General features: G+C 42.9%; 1 protein-coding gene across 3 annotated transcripts in view; it reads right to left on the bottom strand.

The window, feature by feature from the left end:
* The window catches only part of NCF4 (neutrophil cytosolic factor 4), a 53,545-nt gene that overhangs the window by 15,510 nt on the left and 16,042 nt on the right, over positions 1 to 21,993 (bottom strand). For all 3 annotated transcript variants that reach the window (XM_085892041.1, XM_085892040.1, XM_085892039.1), the window contains 8 exons: positions 16,244 to 16,299; positions 15,824 to 15,924; positions 12,338 to 12,408; positions 10,096 to 10,223; positions 9,737 to 9,794; positions 9,263 to 9,361; positions 8,506 to 8,675; positions 6,535 to 6,600 (listed from right to left, as the gene is read on the bottom strand). In XM_085892041.1, coding sequence (XP_085748167.1) covers positions 6,535 to 6,600; positions 8,506 to 8,675; positions 9,263 to 9,361; positions 9,737 to 9,794; positions 10,096 to 10,223; positions 12,338 to 12,408; positions 15,824 to 15,924; positions 16,244 to 16,299 — 749 coding nt within the window. The remainder of the gene's footprint in view (positions 1 to 6,534; positions 6,601 to 8,505; positions 8,676 to 9,262; positions 9,362 to 9,736; positions 9,795 to 10,095; positions 10,224 to 12,337; positions 12,409 to 15,823; positions 15,925 to 16,243; positions 16,300 to 21,993) is intronic.

The raw sequence follows: 21,993 nt of genomic DNA, 5'->3' as shown, positions 1-21,993 counted from the left end.
ATGCTCTACCCCCTCACAGATTCCTCGCACATCAGCCTACTTGTCTGCCTTCAGCACCCATCCAGTTTTACGCCTTAACTCCCTGAACAGCTCAGCTCTGCCCTAAAGCCTGGCCATGCGACTCTGGTCAATGTTATTCAGCGTCCCTTGAGAGACAAAATTCTTCTTTGCCTTATGGTGAGTTCCAAGATATCCACCGGCAACATCAAGGATGGTAGTCTTGACGGCACTCCACAACTCTTCAGGATTCCCCAAAGCCCCACAGACAACCAAAATCCCCACTCAGCCTGCTCGCAAACTCCTCAGCTACCCTCTCATCATTGAGCTTGCCAACATCCAGCCTCGGCTGGGATGGTATAATTCTCCTGGATTTAAGCCGCAACTTCAGAGTTTACTGACCACAGGCATGTGGTAGCTTGAGGAAAAGAGCACTCCAGTAGACCCTGAAGTTCTAGATCATCCTCCAGTGACCATCAACGAGCATGTGGTCAATCTCCTTTGACACCACCAGCGTTGGAATATTAAGTTCAGCGATGAGCCTGTGGGTGCTGAAACCACAAACCAGCCACCCTCAGTCCACGACTTCTTGCAAAGTCAAGTAACTTAGTGCTATTCTTGTTCACAATTCCAGACCCATGGTGACCAACACATGCCGCATAACCTTCCCTATCAATTCCAGTCAATGCAATGAAATCCCCCAAGACAAGAAGAGTATCTCACCTGGGGCACTGATCAACCAGTCTCAAGCGTGGCATAGAATGCGTCCTTCACCGTGAGATAACTCACCTCATTCGGAGCATACACAGAGACCAGGGAAACAACACCCAAGGAGTGACGAATCCTTCGTCTCATAATACGCTCATTGGCCGGTGTACCTCAATTATCATTGGAGTCAGCTTATTGGACACAGCTACAGCAACGCCTTTGGCATGGTAACCATCAGAGCGACAAGACCAATCGAAGGTGTAACCACCCGCCATGACCTCGCCACGATCCGGTTTCCAAACTTCAGAGAGGGCTACAATACTGATGTTCAAACACTTGAGCTCAGATGATAACAGAGACAGGTGATCATCCTCTCTTTGGGATCGGACATTCCAGGCACCCACCCAAAGGGTCCGCCTCAGGTTAACGCAAGGAGACTGCTATCTGGTGGATGACACCTCAGCACCACCCTGACATACAATACTGCAATCTGACGCAGGAAGGTTATCCCATGGTTTTCCTCCTTTCATCAAAAAGTGGGAGTCCCGAAGGCTTTGCCCCAATCCCGTCATCCAGTGAGCTGCCCTGCGGAGGGCAGCTGCACAGGAGGGACTCCCACGGAGTGGGTTTTCAGATATATTTCCGTTTTTGTGTTTTGCAGAATGAAGGGTTTTACGGTGGCCAGAGTGCAAATCCTGCCACCAACCTTCTAATAAGAAGTAACCCAACTGCAGGAGGACGTCTGCAGACACAGTTGGGCACTAGGTGTGGATGGCCGTTGGCTCACAAGGAGCTCCTCCACCCTTTGACAGGTTTTGTTTTTAATCCTGCTGGGTGTCCATATTATACATCCTCCTTACCAGGAAACCTGGTGGAGGAGACGGTTTAGTTGCCGAAAACCCGACCATGAAACAGGTTGGTACAGGTTTACATGGTACCTGTAGTAAGTCACAGATCTAGTCTGGTCTGACCTGATAATAGTCCTGATGCATGGAGCTATCAAACACAACAAAACGCTATTCATACAATTCCACATGTTGTTTGAAGTGCTGAATTTTCCTCTTCATTGCTGTCTTCTTCCGGCTTTTCGGGTCATGGAACATGAAGTTGTTTCGCTTGATCGGTGCTGTCAGGAGTATGTTATTCAACTCGAGCACATCTTTCCTATAGTTGTCATATTGCTCTTGTCCCTTCGATTCCAATTGACGGACAGAGGCAGCAGTGGACTTGGTGACACACACCTTGTGGTCCAACGTAACCAGGTCCCCACTGCTCTCTTCAAAATGGATTCCCTCTGTTTAGCAAGACATCCATCAGGTCCATGACATGGCACCAAAAAGTATCCTGAGATGCACACCCTTCCTCATGGTGAGGGGAGCTCTTCATCATCATCGTCGTCATTTACGCCAGTATATTTCCCAAAGGATAATCTCCGGGCCAGTCACAATCCACCGTTCCAACATGGCAGGGTGCTCTGTTCGACAAATCATGCCACTAATTCCTTTCATCCATTTGTTGGCTTGCTCATGGGGTTGATCAATTGGTATGGATGAGAACCAACGATTGATTCCAGTTCTCGCCCAGTGCCCCTCTTCAAACTCCCCCTGGATGCTCTCCAGGAGAACTAAGTCTCTGATAAGGACAGGGATCCACTGGGCATAATTCTGGTGGTGGAGTGCTAAGAACAGAGGTACAAGCCTTCATACAGTGGCATCCATGAGCTTGAACTTTCGCTCCCGATGTGTCCGTATGAACAGGAATGCAATTTGTTGGTACTTGTGTCTGAGTAGCCATAATTATACTCTTGGTCTTTCCCGAGAAGCCACCGAGACCCGACTGTCAATTAAGAGGCATATATATCTTGGTTCCCCTGTCCTCATGAGCGTGCTTCAGAATGCAGTCAAGCACCACAATGGTAATTTGGTGGGCATGTCGTGTTCTTATTGGATTGGACCCTTTAAGAAAAGATGCGGCTACTGCTTCTGTCTTAGTTAACCCAGTTTCTGTCACGGCTACAGGCTAACCAGACCCAAAGAGTCGTGTTTGTAAAATTTGTGAGAGCTGTAAATCTCTCCCTTGGATTTTGTTTGCGAGAGTGGTTGCATTGGCTCAAGTAAATAGAGAACTCCAGAAAAGAACTAGTAATGCACATTGTATCTATCTATAATTCCAGCAGTGTGTGTGTGTGTGTGTGTGTGTGTGTGTGTGTGTGTGTGTGTGTGTGTGTGTGTGTGTGTGTGTGTGTGTGTGTGTGTGTGTGTGTGTGTGTGTGTGTGTGTGTGTGTGTGTGTGTGGCTGTGGCTGTGACCGCTGTTTCTCAACAACCACTGGTCCGATATAATTGCAACTTGCCAGCTATATTGCTGGGGACCTGAGGATGTGCCTTTTCAAGGTTTGATATTAATCGGACAAGTGCTTCCCAAGTTATGGCCATTTATTTACCAAACCAATGACAAGACACGGTGCTTATGACGTCATATTGACGTCACAATCCTTTTTTTTTTGCACGTACGGCCACGCACGTGTGAGCACACACGTACAGGCACGTGAGAGCGAAGGAACGGCCTGTGCAGTTGTTGTTTCTGGCACGCGGTTTGAAAGTTTTATTTTTTTTTTTTGCATGTATGGCCACGCACATATGGGCATGTGAGAGTGAAGGAACGGCCTGTGTGGTTGTTGTTTCTGGCACGCGGTTTGAAAGTTTTTTTGTTTTGTTTGCACATACGGCCACGCACGTCCGGGCACGCACGTACGGGCACGCACTAGTTTTATTATAATGTCTCAAAAAAATAAAGAGAAAATATTTGGAACACTTGCAGTACATTGTCAATTTCATACAAATTGTCCCTGATAGAAATATTTAGCATACCTGCAACGAGAAAATATTCATAATGTTAAGGCATCCAACATCAGCCGAGGTTCAACACAAAAACATACATGGCAATTCTTTTTTTTTTAGGAATCGAAAGCGGGTTCTTTTTTTTTTAACCCTTTGCATTCTGTGGTCGCAGATTCGGGACGAGATTTAAAAAAATTGACACAAACTTTTTAAAATGTTGGTTATTCATCTAACTTGACACCCAAGTTGTGTTTTTTGCAAATACCACTTGAAATTCATAGCCCTATGAAAAAAATTTAATGAAGCAACAGGGAACCATGCAGCCATAAACAATGGAGCACGCAAAGGGTTAACCAAATGTGGTACAAACGTGATTAGATATGTTGACTAATCAGTAATGATAAGAAGGTTCCTCATAAGACAGCAAACATACATAACATTTATTAAACAAAGAACGTTCTCAAAGTTTGATTTACTTTTTCATTTCCGGTTGTTACCTGTGACGCGTGATGTCACATTTATTACAAATAGCATCCGAACAAAAAAGAGCAGTGTTGCCTGGTTTATAGGGACCAAGTGATGATAAATGATGATGAATATGATATGGTGATCTTGACAAATCTTGAAAATAAAACTTTGAGAAATGTTCTTTCATTCACAAGCATCAAACCGCATCATTGTATCCCATTTCATTCATATTTTTTATTACGGTTTGAATTTGGGACGGTAATTTGTGGACACCCCGTGTACGAATGAAAACTATCCGAATCAAATCATACCATTCAAAATACCCGAAAGTACTGATAAATATCACATTAAGAAGTCGAAGAGTGAATTGGAAAGAATAAAGAGGCCTACTGATTGATTCGGGGTGAGGACAAATGGTAGACGAGAGGAAATGACAATGTGTATGAATGAGGATTAAAGGAATTGGTCAGTTGAGTAAAGCTCATGATGTCACCCAGCCAATCGAGTCAGACTAGAGCGGTACTTGCATATCGGATAAAGGTTGCTACAGATCTGTCACTGTGTGTGAATGTGCGTGAATGCGAGTGGAATGGAAGCTAAACATTGCGTTTTTGAAATTGTTCTTACTTTCCATCCAATACGGGGTTTAACGATACTAAAACAGGTCCATGGGTTTAAAGAAAGAAAACGGGTCAAACCTGCAAAATACGGGTCATTTGCTCTGTAAGCAAAAACACAACCAATGTAATGTCCTCATTCTCAGAGCTGCCAAAAAGAGCCTCCAAAAACACTTCCGTGTCAGCATCGTTGGGCATCATGCTTCATATCTGACGTGTCCGAATCATTCCAATCATAGCCACTTCCACCCCCAGAACAACTCATCATTGCTGATGCCAACAATACTGTCACTGTTGTTGCTTGATTTTTCAAAGTCAATGTGTGGCTCAAATCTAGTGGGTCAATTTCAAAGTCAATTTAAGTCAACTTACTGGGCTCAAATGCTGCCTGGTGGTAGTCAGTGACTTCCAGTTTGACACTCTGCCATAGCTTCATGTGGTTGTCAAAGGCAGCTTCCATCACTTCTTCCCTCTCTTTTTCTGTCCAGACCAAATTGTTGACTAACAAGAAGAAGATCCTCCATGGTGCCATGCTTGAGATTTAGCCTGCTGTCTGACAACATGGGAGTGAGATGGCTAAATTCCCCCTCCACAATTCTATTGCTGACACCGATACACATTAGTAATTCTGCCAACAAACACATTACAAAACTCATGTTTGTGGTACTCAAAAATATTTTTCCACATAGACTTGGCCTTCACTTTACTAAAGTAGTGGTTTACTGTGTACCTCAGGTTTTCCCACTCCATTTTGAGTTTGGACTTATCAAAGTCACAGTGGCTACTGGCTAAGTGTAACTTCAAAGCGGGAGGCCAGAAATTCAAGTGACTGGAAGTCGGACTCTATATCCCCCCAGTTGGCTGGGTCAAGCTACTTCACATGCTTGTAAACTTCTTGATCAAAGGAGCTGAATCTCTCTTCCAAGCACTTTTGAAGTGATGGTGAAACATCTGATTTCAGAGCTTTAACTTTGGTTATTGCTCGAGATACATTCATCATTCCATTGTAGTTACATGTTGCATACTCCCCATTCTGTTTCTTCTTTCTCTCGTTTTTTTTCTTTCTTTCTTTGTTTTTGCCACATTCAACACGTTCAACATGTCCATAGAGAAAAATTGACGAGCGCGATAGTGTGTCAGAGCAACACGCTCCTTAAACACGAGTCTCTGCAGACCAACATAACAGATATCCCACAGTGGCCCACAAAGCCATTTCGGAGCCCTCTGAGCATCACCACAAACTTGTCTTCCCTGTAGATTTCGGGGAAGGTCCATTGGATTTTGTTCACCACCGGTGGAAATCGATTCTGTTTTTTGTGTTCAGGACATATTTCACAACTCAATCCAACAATTTTTGGAGCATTTGATAATAAAAAAAAAGTTTCAGTATTCGATCATGTACAAGTATTGCTGAAAAGTGTCCTGAATAACTTGTTTTTAAATGGATTTACTCCAACACTGTCAAAATGGCAGCTTCTGATGGCAATATACCTCGAGTACAAGAGTTGCTACTCCTACTCCCAAATCTTTGGAGACCTCATGTGTTCAAGTCAGATAATTTCAAAAGTTACAACAGTTTCAATATTTCACCTTGCTGCCTGTGGTTTGGGGGGGGGGGGCGATCGTTGTCCACTTGGACCAACATTGTTACATGGACACAAACCTTCGAGGTAATACTGAAAAGTAAACTTTTGGATCAACTTGAAATGACTTATAGTGAAAGATTTGTTAGCCTCAAATGAAGTGTACAGATATGCTCATCCCATACTAATTCATCTCAGCTGGCTGGGAGAATTGTTCGAATACTCTCGGCAAGAACTTTGAAGCATGAGGTGTGAATGAACGAAAGTTAAGACAATTACTAATTTCACTGGAACTGCTGATCAATATGAAAACAAAACTTACCTTACTACTTGCAGGATCGCCAAGTAAGTGGGTTGATTTGCCAAATCTTCTTCGATAAAGATGTCACTAGGAAACAAAACACAAGTCAGTCTTCAAGCTCATGGAAAATCTTCTATATCAACAGATATTCAAAAAAATTATAGCAACGAGATGCTCACTCTCAATAGCAAGATATGGCAAAAAAGTAAGACAATTAAAAAAAACTAGAAAGCATCTCAAAATGCAAAGCCCGTCTGCGTCTGCTTTGTACTCTAACTTATCTTGACAAAAACAACGGTTTAAAAAAAATGCAAAATATATTAATGAGCGTTCTCCACCTTCTCATAATAAGAGATTGTTTAAATTTGATGACAAAAACTCAAATGGGTTAAAGGTTATGACCTCTTCACACATCTTGTCTTTTCATTTTCTATTTCTAACATCACTGAATTCATTTTCATTCATTCAAGGAATTCATTCATTTTCTATTTATAACAATTTATCACACACACACACACACACACACACACACACACACACACACACACACACACACACACACACACACACACACACACACACACACACACACACACACACACACACACACACACACACACACACACACACACACACCCAGCTCCCACTGCACAGTGAATGGGATAAACAAACATTTTCTTACTTAATCATACATATGTTTATTGAAAAATATAAACCGCACGTGTTGTACCACTCTGAGTATCTCGTTTGTAGAACCTTTCGAACATTCCTTGGATGTCACATGGGTGAGGACATTCAGAGACTGTGTACTTCGACAAATTACAAGGACATTATTTGGACAGACAATGGGCAAACGAAAAAAGTATTCGGCTTCTAAGAATGTTGAAATAAGTGTTAAACCAAAGAGGCCGACTGACCCTATTTGCACTCTAAGCACAATTAGAAACAGGCTCGTGATCCGATGACTAACTGATGCAATTATTTATGCCTATGGATTGGAACATCTGGAACAGTTGGGAAGTGTGACTCTATTCACAGGACAGAGATGCTCACTTGCATGTTCATCACCTTCAGTCTCATGGACATTCTGCAGCCAAATTACTTCTCAAAATGCGCTGCAGCAACTCGCCGACTCTGCGTCAACAATGACCAATAGTCCCCATCCCCATGATGTGTGGAAAGATTAACAAGAGTGACATCATGCAGGGAGTCACAGAACCTTGAAGTTTCATTTCAAAGTCGCATAACATCCAGAACAATTGCATCAAAATCCTGCAACATCAAAATCCTGGAATGCCATGCCAAGCAACGTGCCATCACAGTGAAACCATCACCACTCATGATGTGTGCTGCCACATCTCAAAAATTTAAAAAGAAAAAAAGAATCACGACTGAAGGAAGGAATTATGGTGAAGGCATGAGCTACCATGCACATCAAACCCACACCAGTATTACAGGGGAGATGCAATAAGGCTTTATTTACCCACACCAAGCAAAAAATAATTTATGTTTCTGGTTACCCAACAGCCCCTAATTTTTAATCTCCTGCAGGAATTTCCTTTTTTTGTTGTTCAATGACGTCCCGTTGCCATCGGCAGAGCCTCAAAAATGGCAGCCATGATGATGGCATGTTTGCCATTGGTTAGAGTTCAAATGTTACCTTTAGGCCAGAAAGAAATTGTTAGAAAATACGATGGAGGCCATGACTCTGAGAACTTTTTCATGTTGTGCACAAACAATTGTTCTGTCTCGCATCCGTCAAACCTGACAACGTCCCTGTATGCGGTGCTCCCCTAAACCAATCTGAATTGTCATGAATTGACATCGATCCGGGTTTATCTATTCAGGATATTTCACTTCAACTAAATTCACTTAAATTGCTAACACACTAAATATGAACATGTTTTCCAGAGAGAGTGGGAAGCCTTTTGCCTCGACGTGTTCTTCACTCACAAACACAAAATGAATCTTTGCTTGGCCGTGTAGTTTTACCGGATGTAACTCTGCCCCTCTTCGTGAAAAAAGCACCGCAGTAATCGCTTGGACTCCTCTTGGGCGACGCCAGTCATTTCTCCGTCTCCATCATCATCCGTTGCCGGCAAGTTCTGGACGATTTCTACGTAACTTGCTGGAAAGATTCCGGTTCTATTCTTGAGGGATCCCTGTGTATCCGGGGAATATAATTACCAATAACCAATCATTCCACATTTAGATGAGCCCACATTTTCTCAGAAAAGACACACAATTCCGATGAAACTTGACTTCAACCTTCATCACCCACGATGTACCAAAGTTTGTTCACGACATTAAAACAAACAGTGTCTGAGAGGGTTGAAGGGAAGGGGGGGGGTTTGCCCCCCAAAATAGGTATTTTATTTCTTCTCAGAAACTACAAACACAATTTTGATGAAACTTGACCACCACCTTCATCACCCTGTATGTACAAATGTTTGTTCATGGCATTAAAAATAAAATAAAATAAATAAATCGGGGTCTGATGGGGTCTCTACAGGGGTGGTGGGGGAGGAGAGGGGGGGTTGCCCCTCATGATATGTATTTGCTTTCTTCTCCGAACAGCCTACTCGTCTCTAAAGGTAGCTTTTGATATGAAGAATAGCAGACTGGAATAAGAGTCAATTAACTTTTTTTAAAAAGAAAAAAGAATACTTGTAGTAAAATGTGCCATTTTCCACTGCATATCATAAAAGCATAAAGTTAAATAATTTATATTCTATTTTATGCCCTTTACCTCAAACCAGTCATTGTTGATCCTCTGCAGGAGAGAAATGACATCACCAACCCTGATGCTCAGCTCTTTCTCATCAGAAGCAAGGAAATCAAACATGGCCTGCACACAGGAAATAAGATGCAAAAAGCCTATTTATTTGCCTTTTATGTGTGTCCTCATTAATTATTTTCACTCATCTCAACTTACATGGAATATTGAGTAGCAGAATGAATTAAGAAGTCACAGCAATGTTTGAGGAAACCATAATGGTTTCTTCTCACAAGTGTATCGCACACCAAATTTGATATCCACTTGCAATCACAATGTCCTCACAACCTGTCATTGAAAGCGAGTGAGAAATCACAACTTGACATTCCCATTCCCACGAGCCAACAGCTTCTGTCAATTATTTCAACCGTACTTTTTCTCATTTACATGTCAATGTGCACTGGAATTTGCCAATGACTTTGACTTTGCAACATCACAATCAATTACCTTTGCTCTTGGCCCAACAATTTGTGGAACTTGCCTTCTCAGTGTACGTGATAACTTCCTGGAAGGTAAGAAGCTATAATACATCAAGCTCCTCCATCAGCACAGTCATTGTCAAGTTTAAATGCCTTTGGGGATGGGGAATTTTCTCACATCCTCTCCGCTATCCCATATATTCGCTTCACATACAATCCGTAACATATTTACCAAAACAAAGCCTTTGAACTGGAACCACATGAATATAAATCTTGCCAAATGGGACAACCTAAGTTAGTAAATGTTACCAAAAGAAAAATACTGGAAAAGGACAATAATAATGAAGTTCGATTAATGGCTTGATGACCGGATTGATTGAGGCCTACAGATTGCGTGTGGGTGGGCGCCTCCGCCGGAGTCTTTTGGGTATGCGTTCCTGATCGGCCTGGGTCTGATGGAAGAAGAGGCGAACATTCCCATCCATAAGCATCCACACCGGCATGGAAAGCAACTCCTGTGGAGATGGAGCCAAGTCTCAACTATGATCACTCAGTTAGATATTTCAATGCGTTTGATCAGGTGATTTCACAAGAGTTAACTGACAGACGAGATGCATCCTTTGCTTTGGGGAACCTCTATAAATCAAAAGGGGCTGAGTATATCCCTTGCAGAATGATGAGGGTAAAATCTTGTTAAGATTTCAGTTTAAGCATTACATATACTGTATTATCATCCATAATGGGTGAGAAATAGCACTAATATTCTTCTTCAGTAACCAGCACGTGGCTGCAGTTTGCCATCATTTGCTTGGAGTGCTGCTGATGCAGTGCCCCCTATATATTAGAGCAGGAATTTAGAATTTGGCCCGGGTGCTGGTGACAACTCGACTCTTCACGAATGACATCGTGGATCTTTAACATTGACCAACTAATGCCAGCAGATGGGATGCACAGTTTAACGTCCATCCGAGGGACAGTTCTGCACACATTGATGTGTTTCAGGTGAAACACCGGGTTGACAGTTTATAGCTGGGTCGGGATTCAAACCCAGCTTACACAGCTGAGAGGCAATTGTGGCAGTAATGTTGATAAATCATGATAATAGATAGCATAAGGAATTAATAATCCATATATAATGGAGCAAGTATTTGTACGTAGGTCCACTCTTCACCCATTGCCTAGATGGCTGACCTGACACCACCCACAATTGTAACCTGAAATTATTAACCGAGAGGACCCAAAGATCCAAAACACGCTGAATACCTAAAATATGTTATAGACCCAGAAGACTGAAAAGACCTGACGACTCAAAAGACCCAGAGAACCCAAAATACCCAAAAGATCCAGTGGACCCAAAGACCCAGAGAAGCAAAAGACCCAAATAACCCAAAAGAGCCATAAAACCATGAAGACACAAAAGACTCAGGGACCCAAAAACCCCTAAGGACCTTAAATAACCCCCGAAAGATGCCAAAGACCCTTTAGACCCTTTAAAACCTCATTTACCTTGAAGACTCTTCAGACCCTTTTTACATTCAAGACTCTTTAGACACCTTTAGATCCTTTCACTAATTTGACCTTTTATACCCTTTCAACCTTTACACATCCAAAGTCCTTTTAGAACCCTTCGAGTCCTAGACCTTAACATCATTTATAACCCTTACACCTTTCCACCAGATTGGACAGCTGAACCCTAGACATAAAGAGCTTTAGACCACTTGGACCGTTTTCTTTTTAACATGCTTGAGAGATTACACCCTTTTAACACCTGAGACATTAACTATGATCGGAACATACCCTTTAGAGTTTAGACCATCTAGAACCTTTTAAGTGCACATCACACAAACATCTGTGATTGCCTTGCAAAGCAGATTGTACTTTTTTCCAGTAAGTGATACACAAACTCGATCCACCAAGGGGGTGGGTACTCTGCTTGTCTATATATAATGGAGCAAGTGTTTGTATGTATGTATGTACTGTATGTATGTCGGCTCATCACCCATTGGTTGGACAACTGACCTGATGCCAACACACAGTTTGAACCTGAAATACTTAACCAAAAGGACCCATAGGACCCAAAAGACCCAAATGATCATGAGGACCCAAAAGGCCCCGAGGACCCAAAGAATCCACAAGACCCAAAAGAACTAGAAGACTCCTAAGGACTTCAAAGACCACTAAAGATCCCTAAGACCCTGTAAACCCTTTAAGACCACTTAAGACCTCTTTTTTTTTTTTACCTTTAAGAACCTTTCAACCGGTTTGACACCTTTAGATCTTTTAAACCATTTTGACCTTTACACACCTTAAGTCCCTTTAGACCCCTCAGACCTTAACACCATTGAGTCCCCTTAACCCTCCAGACAGACTATATGGCTTGGACCCTTGACCATTTAGAGCTTTAGACTACTTGGACCTTTTTCGACCATTTTTACATACTTGAGAGATTAGACCCTTTCGACACTTTTACACAGACCTTTATTCCATCGAGAATCTTTGTTGCACATGCCATAAAACACCTGTAGTTTTCTTGCAAAACACAGATGATACTTTTTTCAACAAGTGATGCACAAACTCGACACATCCAGGGGGTGGGAACTCTGCTAGTGCACTTCATTAATACACCTGCCTGGATGTACTTGGTGATCTGCGGAATTCTTCTTTCGGCCACTCGTTCCTTGTGTCCAATGTAAACCTTTCCTGCAACGAAGCATATACTGTAACTCATGTCTAAAGTAAATCCTCATCATTATACAAGCTGTTCCACCTACCAACAATTTATCATTGAAATAGTCATGCCTTTCATCGAATCTGTTATCCTTTCCACTTTAAAATACCATCAAAGAGGTTCTGTTATTTCCAACACAAGTCCACTGACGTATTTAACCATGTATTTACTCTCTTGGAATATACACAGGTTCTCAATAACCACATAAGGGTTTCAATCCTTGGCAGCTGCCCTCTTCGTTGAAATGGAGTTGTGCCTTGCCATGAAACCCCCCCCCCCCCCCCGATTACAACCACCAGTTTTCAACTCATTCTGTGAGCGATACTTAAGTGTGCATAGAAGTCAAACAAACAAGCAGACAAACAAGAAAGATGGGCATGTCACGATACTTATAAAATCCAAATAACAATAGTTGCCATGGAAACAGCAATTTGGCAATTTCGAAAATTTGACCTACCAAGTGTTTCATATTGTTAAATAAACAAATTTTATTTAACATTGATTGTTAAATAAACAAATTTGACTGATAAATGTTCTAAAAGTGGCCAAGTAGGTGTTTTACACATTTTGGATGGCCTTGATCTTGACCTTTGACTAATTTTACACAGACAAACTACACATGTGTACAGAAACAGATGTTTAGTACTACAGAACTTTAATATGGATACAAACAAACAAGACATAATAGTGACCGAAGCTTTTCGTGCTGCACTCCCCAGGGTAAAAAAATCGCAGCAAGTAAAGGAGGAAGTGAAGGCGTGTGCTTTATACACAGGTCTCAATAAGGTAGACGCTGATTGGTTCAGCCGTAATGACGTCACGGTTAATCCGAACACCCATTGGTCGGCTCATCATCTTCACCTCGAGCTCCCATTGGCTGGAGCAGAGTTCGTCGATGATTGACATTTGCAATGACATCCTTGAGAGAGGGGGATGGGTTTCCCCTCAGGTCCATTCACCATTTGTTACCGTACTTCCCTTGATCTTTCCATGCTGAAAGAGACACAGAGATCGTACAAATTCCTTTTGACGACATAGCATTGGATCGGTGGTAAGGATGAGGGTTGCTTCAAACATACGTAAATGAAACGAGCTCCGACCTCGGCTCAATATCCTGAACATATCTCCATTGTACTGGTCTGCACAGATAGGGTTGGCAACCAGGTGCTGTGCAATGGCAGATGAAGCAGGTACAGTTGTCGGTAGTTGCTGGATATTTCTACATGCTCGCACTGGTTGTGTTCTAACCCTCACAATCTTTCTTCAAATCGCCAAGGGGACGTGTTGTTTGATCCGATCAGCCAATCTTAGTGTTGAGCGGTCCACGTACCGAGCTTCACATCGGCACTTAAACTCATAAATAACATTGCTGGTTTGTGAGGTGGGTAGCACATCCTTGTTAACAGACATCAGCAAACGGCGAGAGGTAAAGATTACTCGGGTTGCACAGCCAGAAACATGTTGGACACAATATGTTTGATTTGTACGTCAAACCTTCGTGATGATTGCCCTTTCTAGGGCATCCTGATATAGACTGGACATTTGTCCGGACCAATCTTCCGATCTTTTGTCGTGTTTAGAAACTTGTGAATGTATCTCTTAACTATATGCTCAGGACAACCATTCTCACCGAGTATATTCATGATTTTGTCAATTTCAGCAGGGAGATTACAAGGTGAACAAATCCTCTGTGCTCTGTTAACCAGGATATTGATAAAGACAATTTTGTACCTCATGAAGCTGTAGGAGTCCCACTGAGTATACTGCCCTATGAAAGTCGGCTTCTGGTAGATGGATGTTGTGAAACCAAGGTTGGATCTATCAACCAACACGTCCAAAAACGGTAACGTGTTCGACGATTCCAGCTCCGTGGTAAACTTCAACGCTGGATGGAGAGTATTGAGCCATACCTTGAAATTGTCACATGCCGTCCGAGACTCAAACAAAGCAAAAATGTCATCAACATACCGATAGTATAGGATGGGGGATCGACCCCTTGCCGACCAGTCAGTTTCTGCATTCAATGATGGCCTACAAAGATATTTGCAAGAGCTGGGCCTAATGGAGAACCCATGGCCACACCGTCCGTTTGAACATACATCATGTTGTTAAAACTTAATTCCACCTTCCTTGTTGCTGTGTTCATCAATTCCACGAAGACGTGTTCCGAGATCATCGCTTGCTCCAGATCGGTGTGATACAACAAACGTGCGCATATCTCAATCGTCTCCATCAATGGTACCTTCGTGAACAAGCTTTTTAATATCAAAGGATGCCATGATGTTGTGCTCACTTGTCGGTGTTTGAGCTCTCATTGATTCTGCAAATGTGAAGGAATCCTTGACCACAAAATGAGGAAGTGAATCCAATACTGGTTGCAGTACCTCTCCCAACCACTTGGCAAGTTCATGTTGTGCTGATCGCACTATGGACAGTATCAGTCTTAGAGGGATATTCTCCTTGTGAATCTTCGGCAGGCCGTACATTCTTGGACGTTGGGCTCCAACAGGTTTAATTCTGTCGTACACCTCCTTTGATAGTTCTCCACGTTTGAGAAGCTGCAACAGTCGTGTGTACAAATATATGTCCAAATAAGCTGCATATGCTTCAATTTGATATGTGGAAAAATTCCTGAAGTCTGGAAAGAATAAAATCACAAAAGTCCCATTTGATTATGATGGAGTGAAATTGTTGTCATGGAAACCATCGAGATGTCAAAATGGCAAAAATCGATCATTCTTCTTTCTGGTGAACTAATTCAGTGAAACAATATGCAAATCCTGTTCAAATTTAAAGTCAATCAGATGGAAATTGATGATTTTATTTGATCTTGACCTTTTGACCTCAAACAATAGGCTTTAGTGACCCAATATGCAAACCCTGTTCCAAATTAAAATTAATCAGATGAATATTGATGATTTGACTCTTACCTTTGACATATTGACCTCAAAAACAATAGGCCAGGGTAACTAGTGACTACCTCTACCATGGAGTTAAGTTTCGTGAAGATCGGAGTGAAATTGAGACCTCCAGCCGATTGCCATACGGACAAACAAACACAGACAAACAGACCATACCAACCAATATAACTTTGAATCTTTGATTTCGCAACTAACACACCAACTTCTTGTTGAATTATATAAAGCATAATATGATTGGTTGATGAAGAGATATTATATGAGGAGAGAGTAGATTTATACGTGAAAAATTATGTTTAGGTCACCCCATATGGTGTGTTCATGCAGAAAAGTTACTTCGGATGGAATCGGAAGTTTTGAGACTTCAGCCCTGGGAAGGATCCATTCCAAACAATGGGAATAGTTTGAAAACATTGTTTCGATGGTTGGAAACTTACATTTGCTTACAAGCCAATCCTGCTGTGCTTACCTGGAAGTGTGGAGAGAAAGTTGATTTCCTTTTCATCTTTTTGGTCGTCTGAGAAGTATTTCTCCTTCAAAGTTTTGTTCAGTTCATAAAACTCACTGTATCTAAGGGCAGGTGAATTCCATTTGTGTGGGGGGTGAAGACACCAAAAATTTGAATTTGAAGTGGCTGGGAAATTATTCCAAAAGTGACAAAAATACCATTCTTGCAAACAATTTGTAATAAAATCTATTCAACATCAAGAAGGATATTCCAAACCCGAATGCACCAAATACTTAAAACCAGAAAAGGGTCAAATTATTAAAATTAACTGTGATTGGATTTGCGCTGGAACTCTACAATTGTTCCATCGTTGTTCATATGACCGGTAGTTACATTCTATAAAATGGCAGCAAGAAAATGGAAATCAAACCCTGAATGTACCTGCGGTAGATAAAGTAGTGATCTCCACCCTTCGTTGTCATTTCGATTGTGAACATCTGTGGATTCAAAAAGAGATTGCATTCAGTGAGTAAGCATTTTGCAGTTACATGTGACATTTGAAACAGGAAGCTATGAAGTCATAGGAGAAGTACATGTTGTAGTATGTGTCCGACAAATTAAAAATCTACTTCGTAACCTCACTATGCTATTTTATTCCCTCATTTACATCATAATATATTCGAGTGACCCAGTGGTAAAGATTTGCTGCTTTACTTTGATGGTGTGGGTTCGATTACATCCTGAAAATTCACAGCAATATTTCCAGGATTCCGATTACGGGTGGATCAAGAAAAATATATAAATTGGTATTTTGTGTACATACCTAAGTTGTGAGCTGGTACTATGCCTTGATAAATAATTGTTTTGTTCTGCACAACATCTCGGCTCATGGAAGAGCAAGGAGGTAAAAGTTAAGGATGGGGGATAACCTGAGTCCCAATTAATGTCTTCTGTCCAAAGGTCATTCTAAGAGTGGAATACAATGCCCAAAAAAGGATTCTGCAAGTGTGAGGCTCATGGAAGAGCAAGGTTGAACTAAAGTGGGGCAAAAATTGGCAGAATCAGCAAAGGTATGAACAGAGAGAGAGAGAGAGAGAGAGAGAGAGAGAGAGAGAGAGAGAGAGAGAGAGAGAGAGAGAGAGAGAGAGGAGAAGGGGGTGTGGGTAGGGGGGGGGAGAAACAGATGCGATTCCAGGGAATCAGTCCACAAAGGCGGTCAGTACTCTACTGAGCTACAGCCGAAGACCTTCCTTGTTGGCTGTGAATCCTCGTAGTTCTGATTTTCAAGTAATTATTTTTAATTGACAAAGCCCTGTCTGCAACTAGCTTTGGAGGCCAGCATTGTGATGTGGTCAGCAGCACAGGATATAAAATGGCTGATGTTGAGGCTGAGAAGTTTAAGACATTGAACCTGTCAGTGGCTGATCATGATAGGCGAGTTTGACTATCCTTTTGGAACAACAGGGTAAGATTGACATGTGCCAGGATTTAAATGACATGTTGCATTTATCAGATGAGCATCTAATCAATTCTGGGTCAGCATATAGTGTGATGCTGCTTGCCTGTCAGTGGGATGGGCTACTGTACGACAAAGTGCAGTCATCTGCAAAAAGGAAGAGAGGGTTTTCCAGGGCACTGGAGAGGACATTTGTGCAAACGAGGAACAAGACTGGGCCCGACACTGCCTTCGACTTTTTATACATGGGATGAAAGAAAGGTCAAATTGAAAACAGGCTTTTGAAGAAGAAGAGTAGTGAATTATGAGAGAATGCAGATAACCATACAGGTGAAAGTGAAGTTGAAACATTACAAAAGACCGTTGTATTTCTTTTTAAGATTAGGTCAGATTAGGTAAAGGAAAGGTTGAAAAAAAGATCGTGAAGGTGTGAAATTCTGGTCTATGTCGATTAGGTAAAGGAAAAGTTGAAGAAAAGATCATGAAATTCTGGTGTATGTTGACTTTTTGGCCTGTGTTGACCTTTTGGCCAATGTTGACCTCAAATAATTGGTGGTTTAATTCAGTAACCTGATATGCAAATCCAGTTCAAAGTTCGAGTCAATTGGATGACAATTGAGGATTTTAGAAATTTGAAAAAGTTGGTGACCTTTGACCTTTTGACCTCAGAAACAATAGGCTTCTTGTTCATGAGAAACTCTACCATGTGGTAATGTTTCGTGAAGATCAGTTTCAAATTGCGACCTGTAGGTGATTGATGTACAAACAAACAAACAGACAGACAGATAGAATGAAAAATCACTCATTGACACTTGGCGAAATGGAACGGTAGAACACATACCTCCGCCAGGCTGGACAGTTTACATCTTGTTTCCCACTGCTAGGTCGGATCTGAAACTGGACCTCAACCAAAATCGAATCGGCTTGTTCTTGTCACCTAGCCAACTCATCCACCTTGTTTTGTCATAACTCGTCCACAACTTTTTGAGATACAGTATCGTGCTACACATAGTTTGGCCCTATCTCTCAATGGTGAATAATCACCTAAAAAATTCTCAGATACAGATTAATATTCCGATCTTCACCAAAATTAAGTGTTGCTGTCCTTCGCTGGTCACCTACATACACAAAATATTTCAGAACGATTGCTTGAAAACTGTGGCCAAAAATAGTGTGACAAACAGACAGACAGACAGACAGACAAATGCAAACATTTTTTCGCCAAGTAATAACGCACAAGATCAACCAATATACTTGAAAAATGTTCGACTTTCGCAAGTAACAGACAAACAAACAGACAGACAGACAGGGGTGAAAACATAACCTCCATCCACCTTCGTTGGCAGAGGTAATGACACTTCAATATGCTAACATTCTAAACAAAGGAAATAAAACATTGGAATTCCTCCAGATCCTTTCCAGTCGAGTCAAAAGCAACATAAAAGACTGAAAATAAGGTCTGAAAATGTAAAATGATGGCAGAAATGATGGTGATGGTGATGGTAATACACTCGTGATGGTAATACACTCTCCCAGTGGAGCGGCATTACATGGTACACGTTTACATAGGAAATTATCAACCAACCAACCATCCCCCAACCCCCTGCTCCGCTCCCACCTCCTTCGCAGGACTCCTTGGGTGGAGTGGGGCAAACCAAGTAAGTACAACCTTTGTCTTATGAGTTATGATAGACCCTTAATTCCACTGGAAAGTTTGGTTGAGATTGAATCACTAAGCACCAAATGCATTGACCAAAGACAGACATCAAATTGCATTTCTTAGTACGAGGATGATGATGTAAGAAGACAAGCCTTCAAGTGTTGTCAACTGACGGTCTGTGGGTGCTATGGAATGTGTTCCGCACATGGTGCTGATGGATCACAATGCAGAGCGGTTGTGGCTGAATATCATTAATTATGTTCGGACCATACGGCATTGATGTAAACAATGTTGCCAAAAACATGGAATCTATGAATATTCTACTCGCTAAGAAATTAATCACTCAATCATACTTCTCAAAAAATATATTAAATCAACAACAAGGAAAACTGTTTCGTAATCCTTTGTGAGTATTCGAGGGCCCTTTTTGGCTGTATAAGTGGGCCTGCTTTGACACTTTATTGGAAATGAAATTTATATTTTTTTGTCAGATTTGGAAAAAAAAATTGTTGATCACAAAATTATTATGCTCCATTTCAATTTTAACAAGTTTGAAATGCGAACATACTCCGTGGAGTTCATTCGTACAACTCTCAGGTGAGCGATAGCACGGACGACAGATAGTTTTGAAATTTGGTAAGATCTTCATCGCATCAGAAAAAGAAACCAGAACACCTCACAAGAGTGAGGCTAGTTTCATATCATCATTTGCGACTTAATTTTGCGTTGGGCATCACCCAGCACATTAAAAAAAAAATTTTAAATAACAATTTAAAGAAAATGGGCCCAAAGGGCTGGAATGACACTTTGGGCTGAGTTAATGCCTGGGGAATTATCTCTAGAATACACCTGTCAAGTTTGGTTCGGTTCAGTTTAGGAACAACCGAGAAATAGAAATTTTTTTAAAAATGGGCCGAAAGGGCCGTTTGTCAGCCTAAAGGGCCATAATCTCACTTTGGGTTCAGTTAATGCCTGTGCATGTGTGTCGAGTATAGGCTATGCCTGTCAATTTTCATCGAATTCTGTTCACAAATAATGGAGAAATAGACATTCAAATGAACTGTACACAAGAAAAGAGAGAATACGAGCGGCGCTTAGACCCTGTGGGGTGGAAGACCCCACGGGGTAAAAGAAGGCCATTATATTGTTACGAATTCTGCCCGCCCGGCGTGCGATCGGCCACGTAACTCGAATCGCGACGCGTCGCCCACCAGAACGGACAATTCAGTCATGACCCTCCTGGAACTACCGCCAGGAGCCAGTCACGGGTGGGGGTTTAACATCACCACAACCCAGTCCGCATTCCACCTGCGTGAAATAGGGTGAATCGCCGAATGTCGATATACCTAAGTACCCGCGTGGGTAGCGTACCGAGGAGTTGTACCACGCCGCAGGTCGACTCCGGACACGAACCGCTTAAGCGGCTCGTTCCGTGCTGCAGGGATAACCGAGCGGAGTTATCGTCGACCTCGACGGTTCAGATTATTTATTGGGTGTCCACACCCATTACCAATCCCTTACGTGATGCAAGATGGAACTTTCAAACAAAGGAAAGGATGCAACGAAACGGGAAACAGTTCAACAAGCAAGCACTTTATTTCACACACACACACACACACACACACACACACACACACACACACACACACACACACACACACCCACACACACACACACACACACACACACACACACACACACACACACACACACACACACACACACACACACACACACACACACACGGCAAGCACGTATTTACAGCCATACAGTAATGCACATATAACAGTCAAAGCAAGAACAATACGCAGAGTTACTACCGAATAAAGCAATGTACAAGCACTTATATGGGTTTACTTAATAGACTGGCGCCACACACACACATTTACACCAAAAGCAAAGAAAATACAAGCCACCCTCACAGGCAAGGAGGCAGACAGGTCCGTGGACCAAATGAACGTGGGACCTGGGTGATCGGCCAGGTCCACGAGACTGAAGGGGTCTTACCCGCGCCCTCGTGGCGCGATGGCGGGCTAGCCGCAATGTTCGCGTAACGCGCCCGACTCCGTGCCCCTGGTATGGTCGGTGAGCTCCTCCAGGCGTGCGTTGCGCAGGCACGTGTTGGTCGGTCGACACCACGGTTGGTTTGGGGAATGGACGGGGTTACTGGCGCTATCTCAGCGCAGATGGGGGGGAATTGTTGATGCTCGGGATCGGGAGAGGGGAATGGTGGACGCTCCGTCCCACTAGCAGGGTCTCGGGACCGCACCGACTACGGCGAACTCTTGCCCTGAGTCCTCTTCTGCATCCCTGCTCCACGCCGCGACTCATCCCTCGACCTCAACTCCGAGCTCCGTCCCCTTCGCTGTCCGATCCCCGCAACGACAACCTCTCAGACTCCACGACTTCTGACTAGCGCCACTTTCTGCACCCTTTTTCTCCCCACTCGAGCTGCATTGTGCTCGCGTCTTTATAGACCAGGGGAGGAGCTTGTATGCAGATTCGCGGATCAAAACGCGCTTGGAGGCAGGGCCACGCCACCTGACGTTCAGCCATTGATCGGGCAAAAAGGGGCGTGAGCCTCTCCTGATCCGAATTCCCTCCTAAAAGGAGTCCACATGCATCGCGCTTGGGGGCGGGGCCACACCGCCCAACGCTCGCCCATTGGATGGAGAAAAAGGGGCGTGAGCCTCCCCTGATCCGATTTCCTCTCCTAAAAGGAACGCATTCACAGCGGGTTCGGAGGCGGAACATGCCACCCGATGCTCAGTCATTGGATGGAAGAAAAGGGGCGTGAAGCCTTCCTGATCCACTTCTCCTCTCCCGAAAGGATCCATGTGCACTTGTGGCCTGATGCGTTTGGCAAGAATCACCGAACGGGCCCTGGACAGCACGACGTTCGGTGTTGACTGGTGGTGTGGTTGATGGTTGTGGAAGGAGAAAGGCGAAGGTGGTGGGGGTTTGCTGTGGTGGTTTGGTTGTTGGCGGGCGTCGTTTGGGAATGGCAGTGAAGCGATGTTTGCGGGATGGAGTTGTGGAGGTAAAGAGGTGGAGGTGGTGGTGTTTGAGTTGTTG

The sequence above is a fragment of the Eptatretus burgeri genome, chromosome 8 (genome assembly GCF_056783735.1).
Source record: "Eptatretus burgeri isolate ZD-2024b chromosome 8, Ebu_testis_v1, whole genome shotgun sequence".
In the NCBI taxonomy this organism is placed as follows: Eukaryota; Metazoa; Chordata; class Myxini; order Myxiniformes; family Myxinidae; genus Eptatretus; species Eptatretus burgeri.
This window is presented reverse-complemented; position numbering and strand designations above follow the sequence as displayed.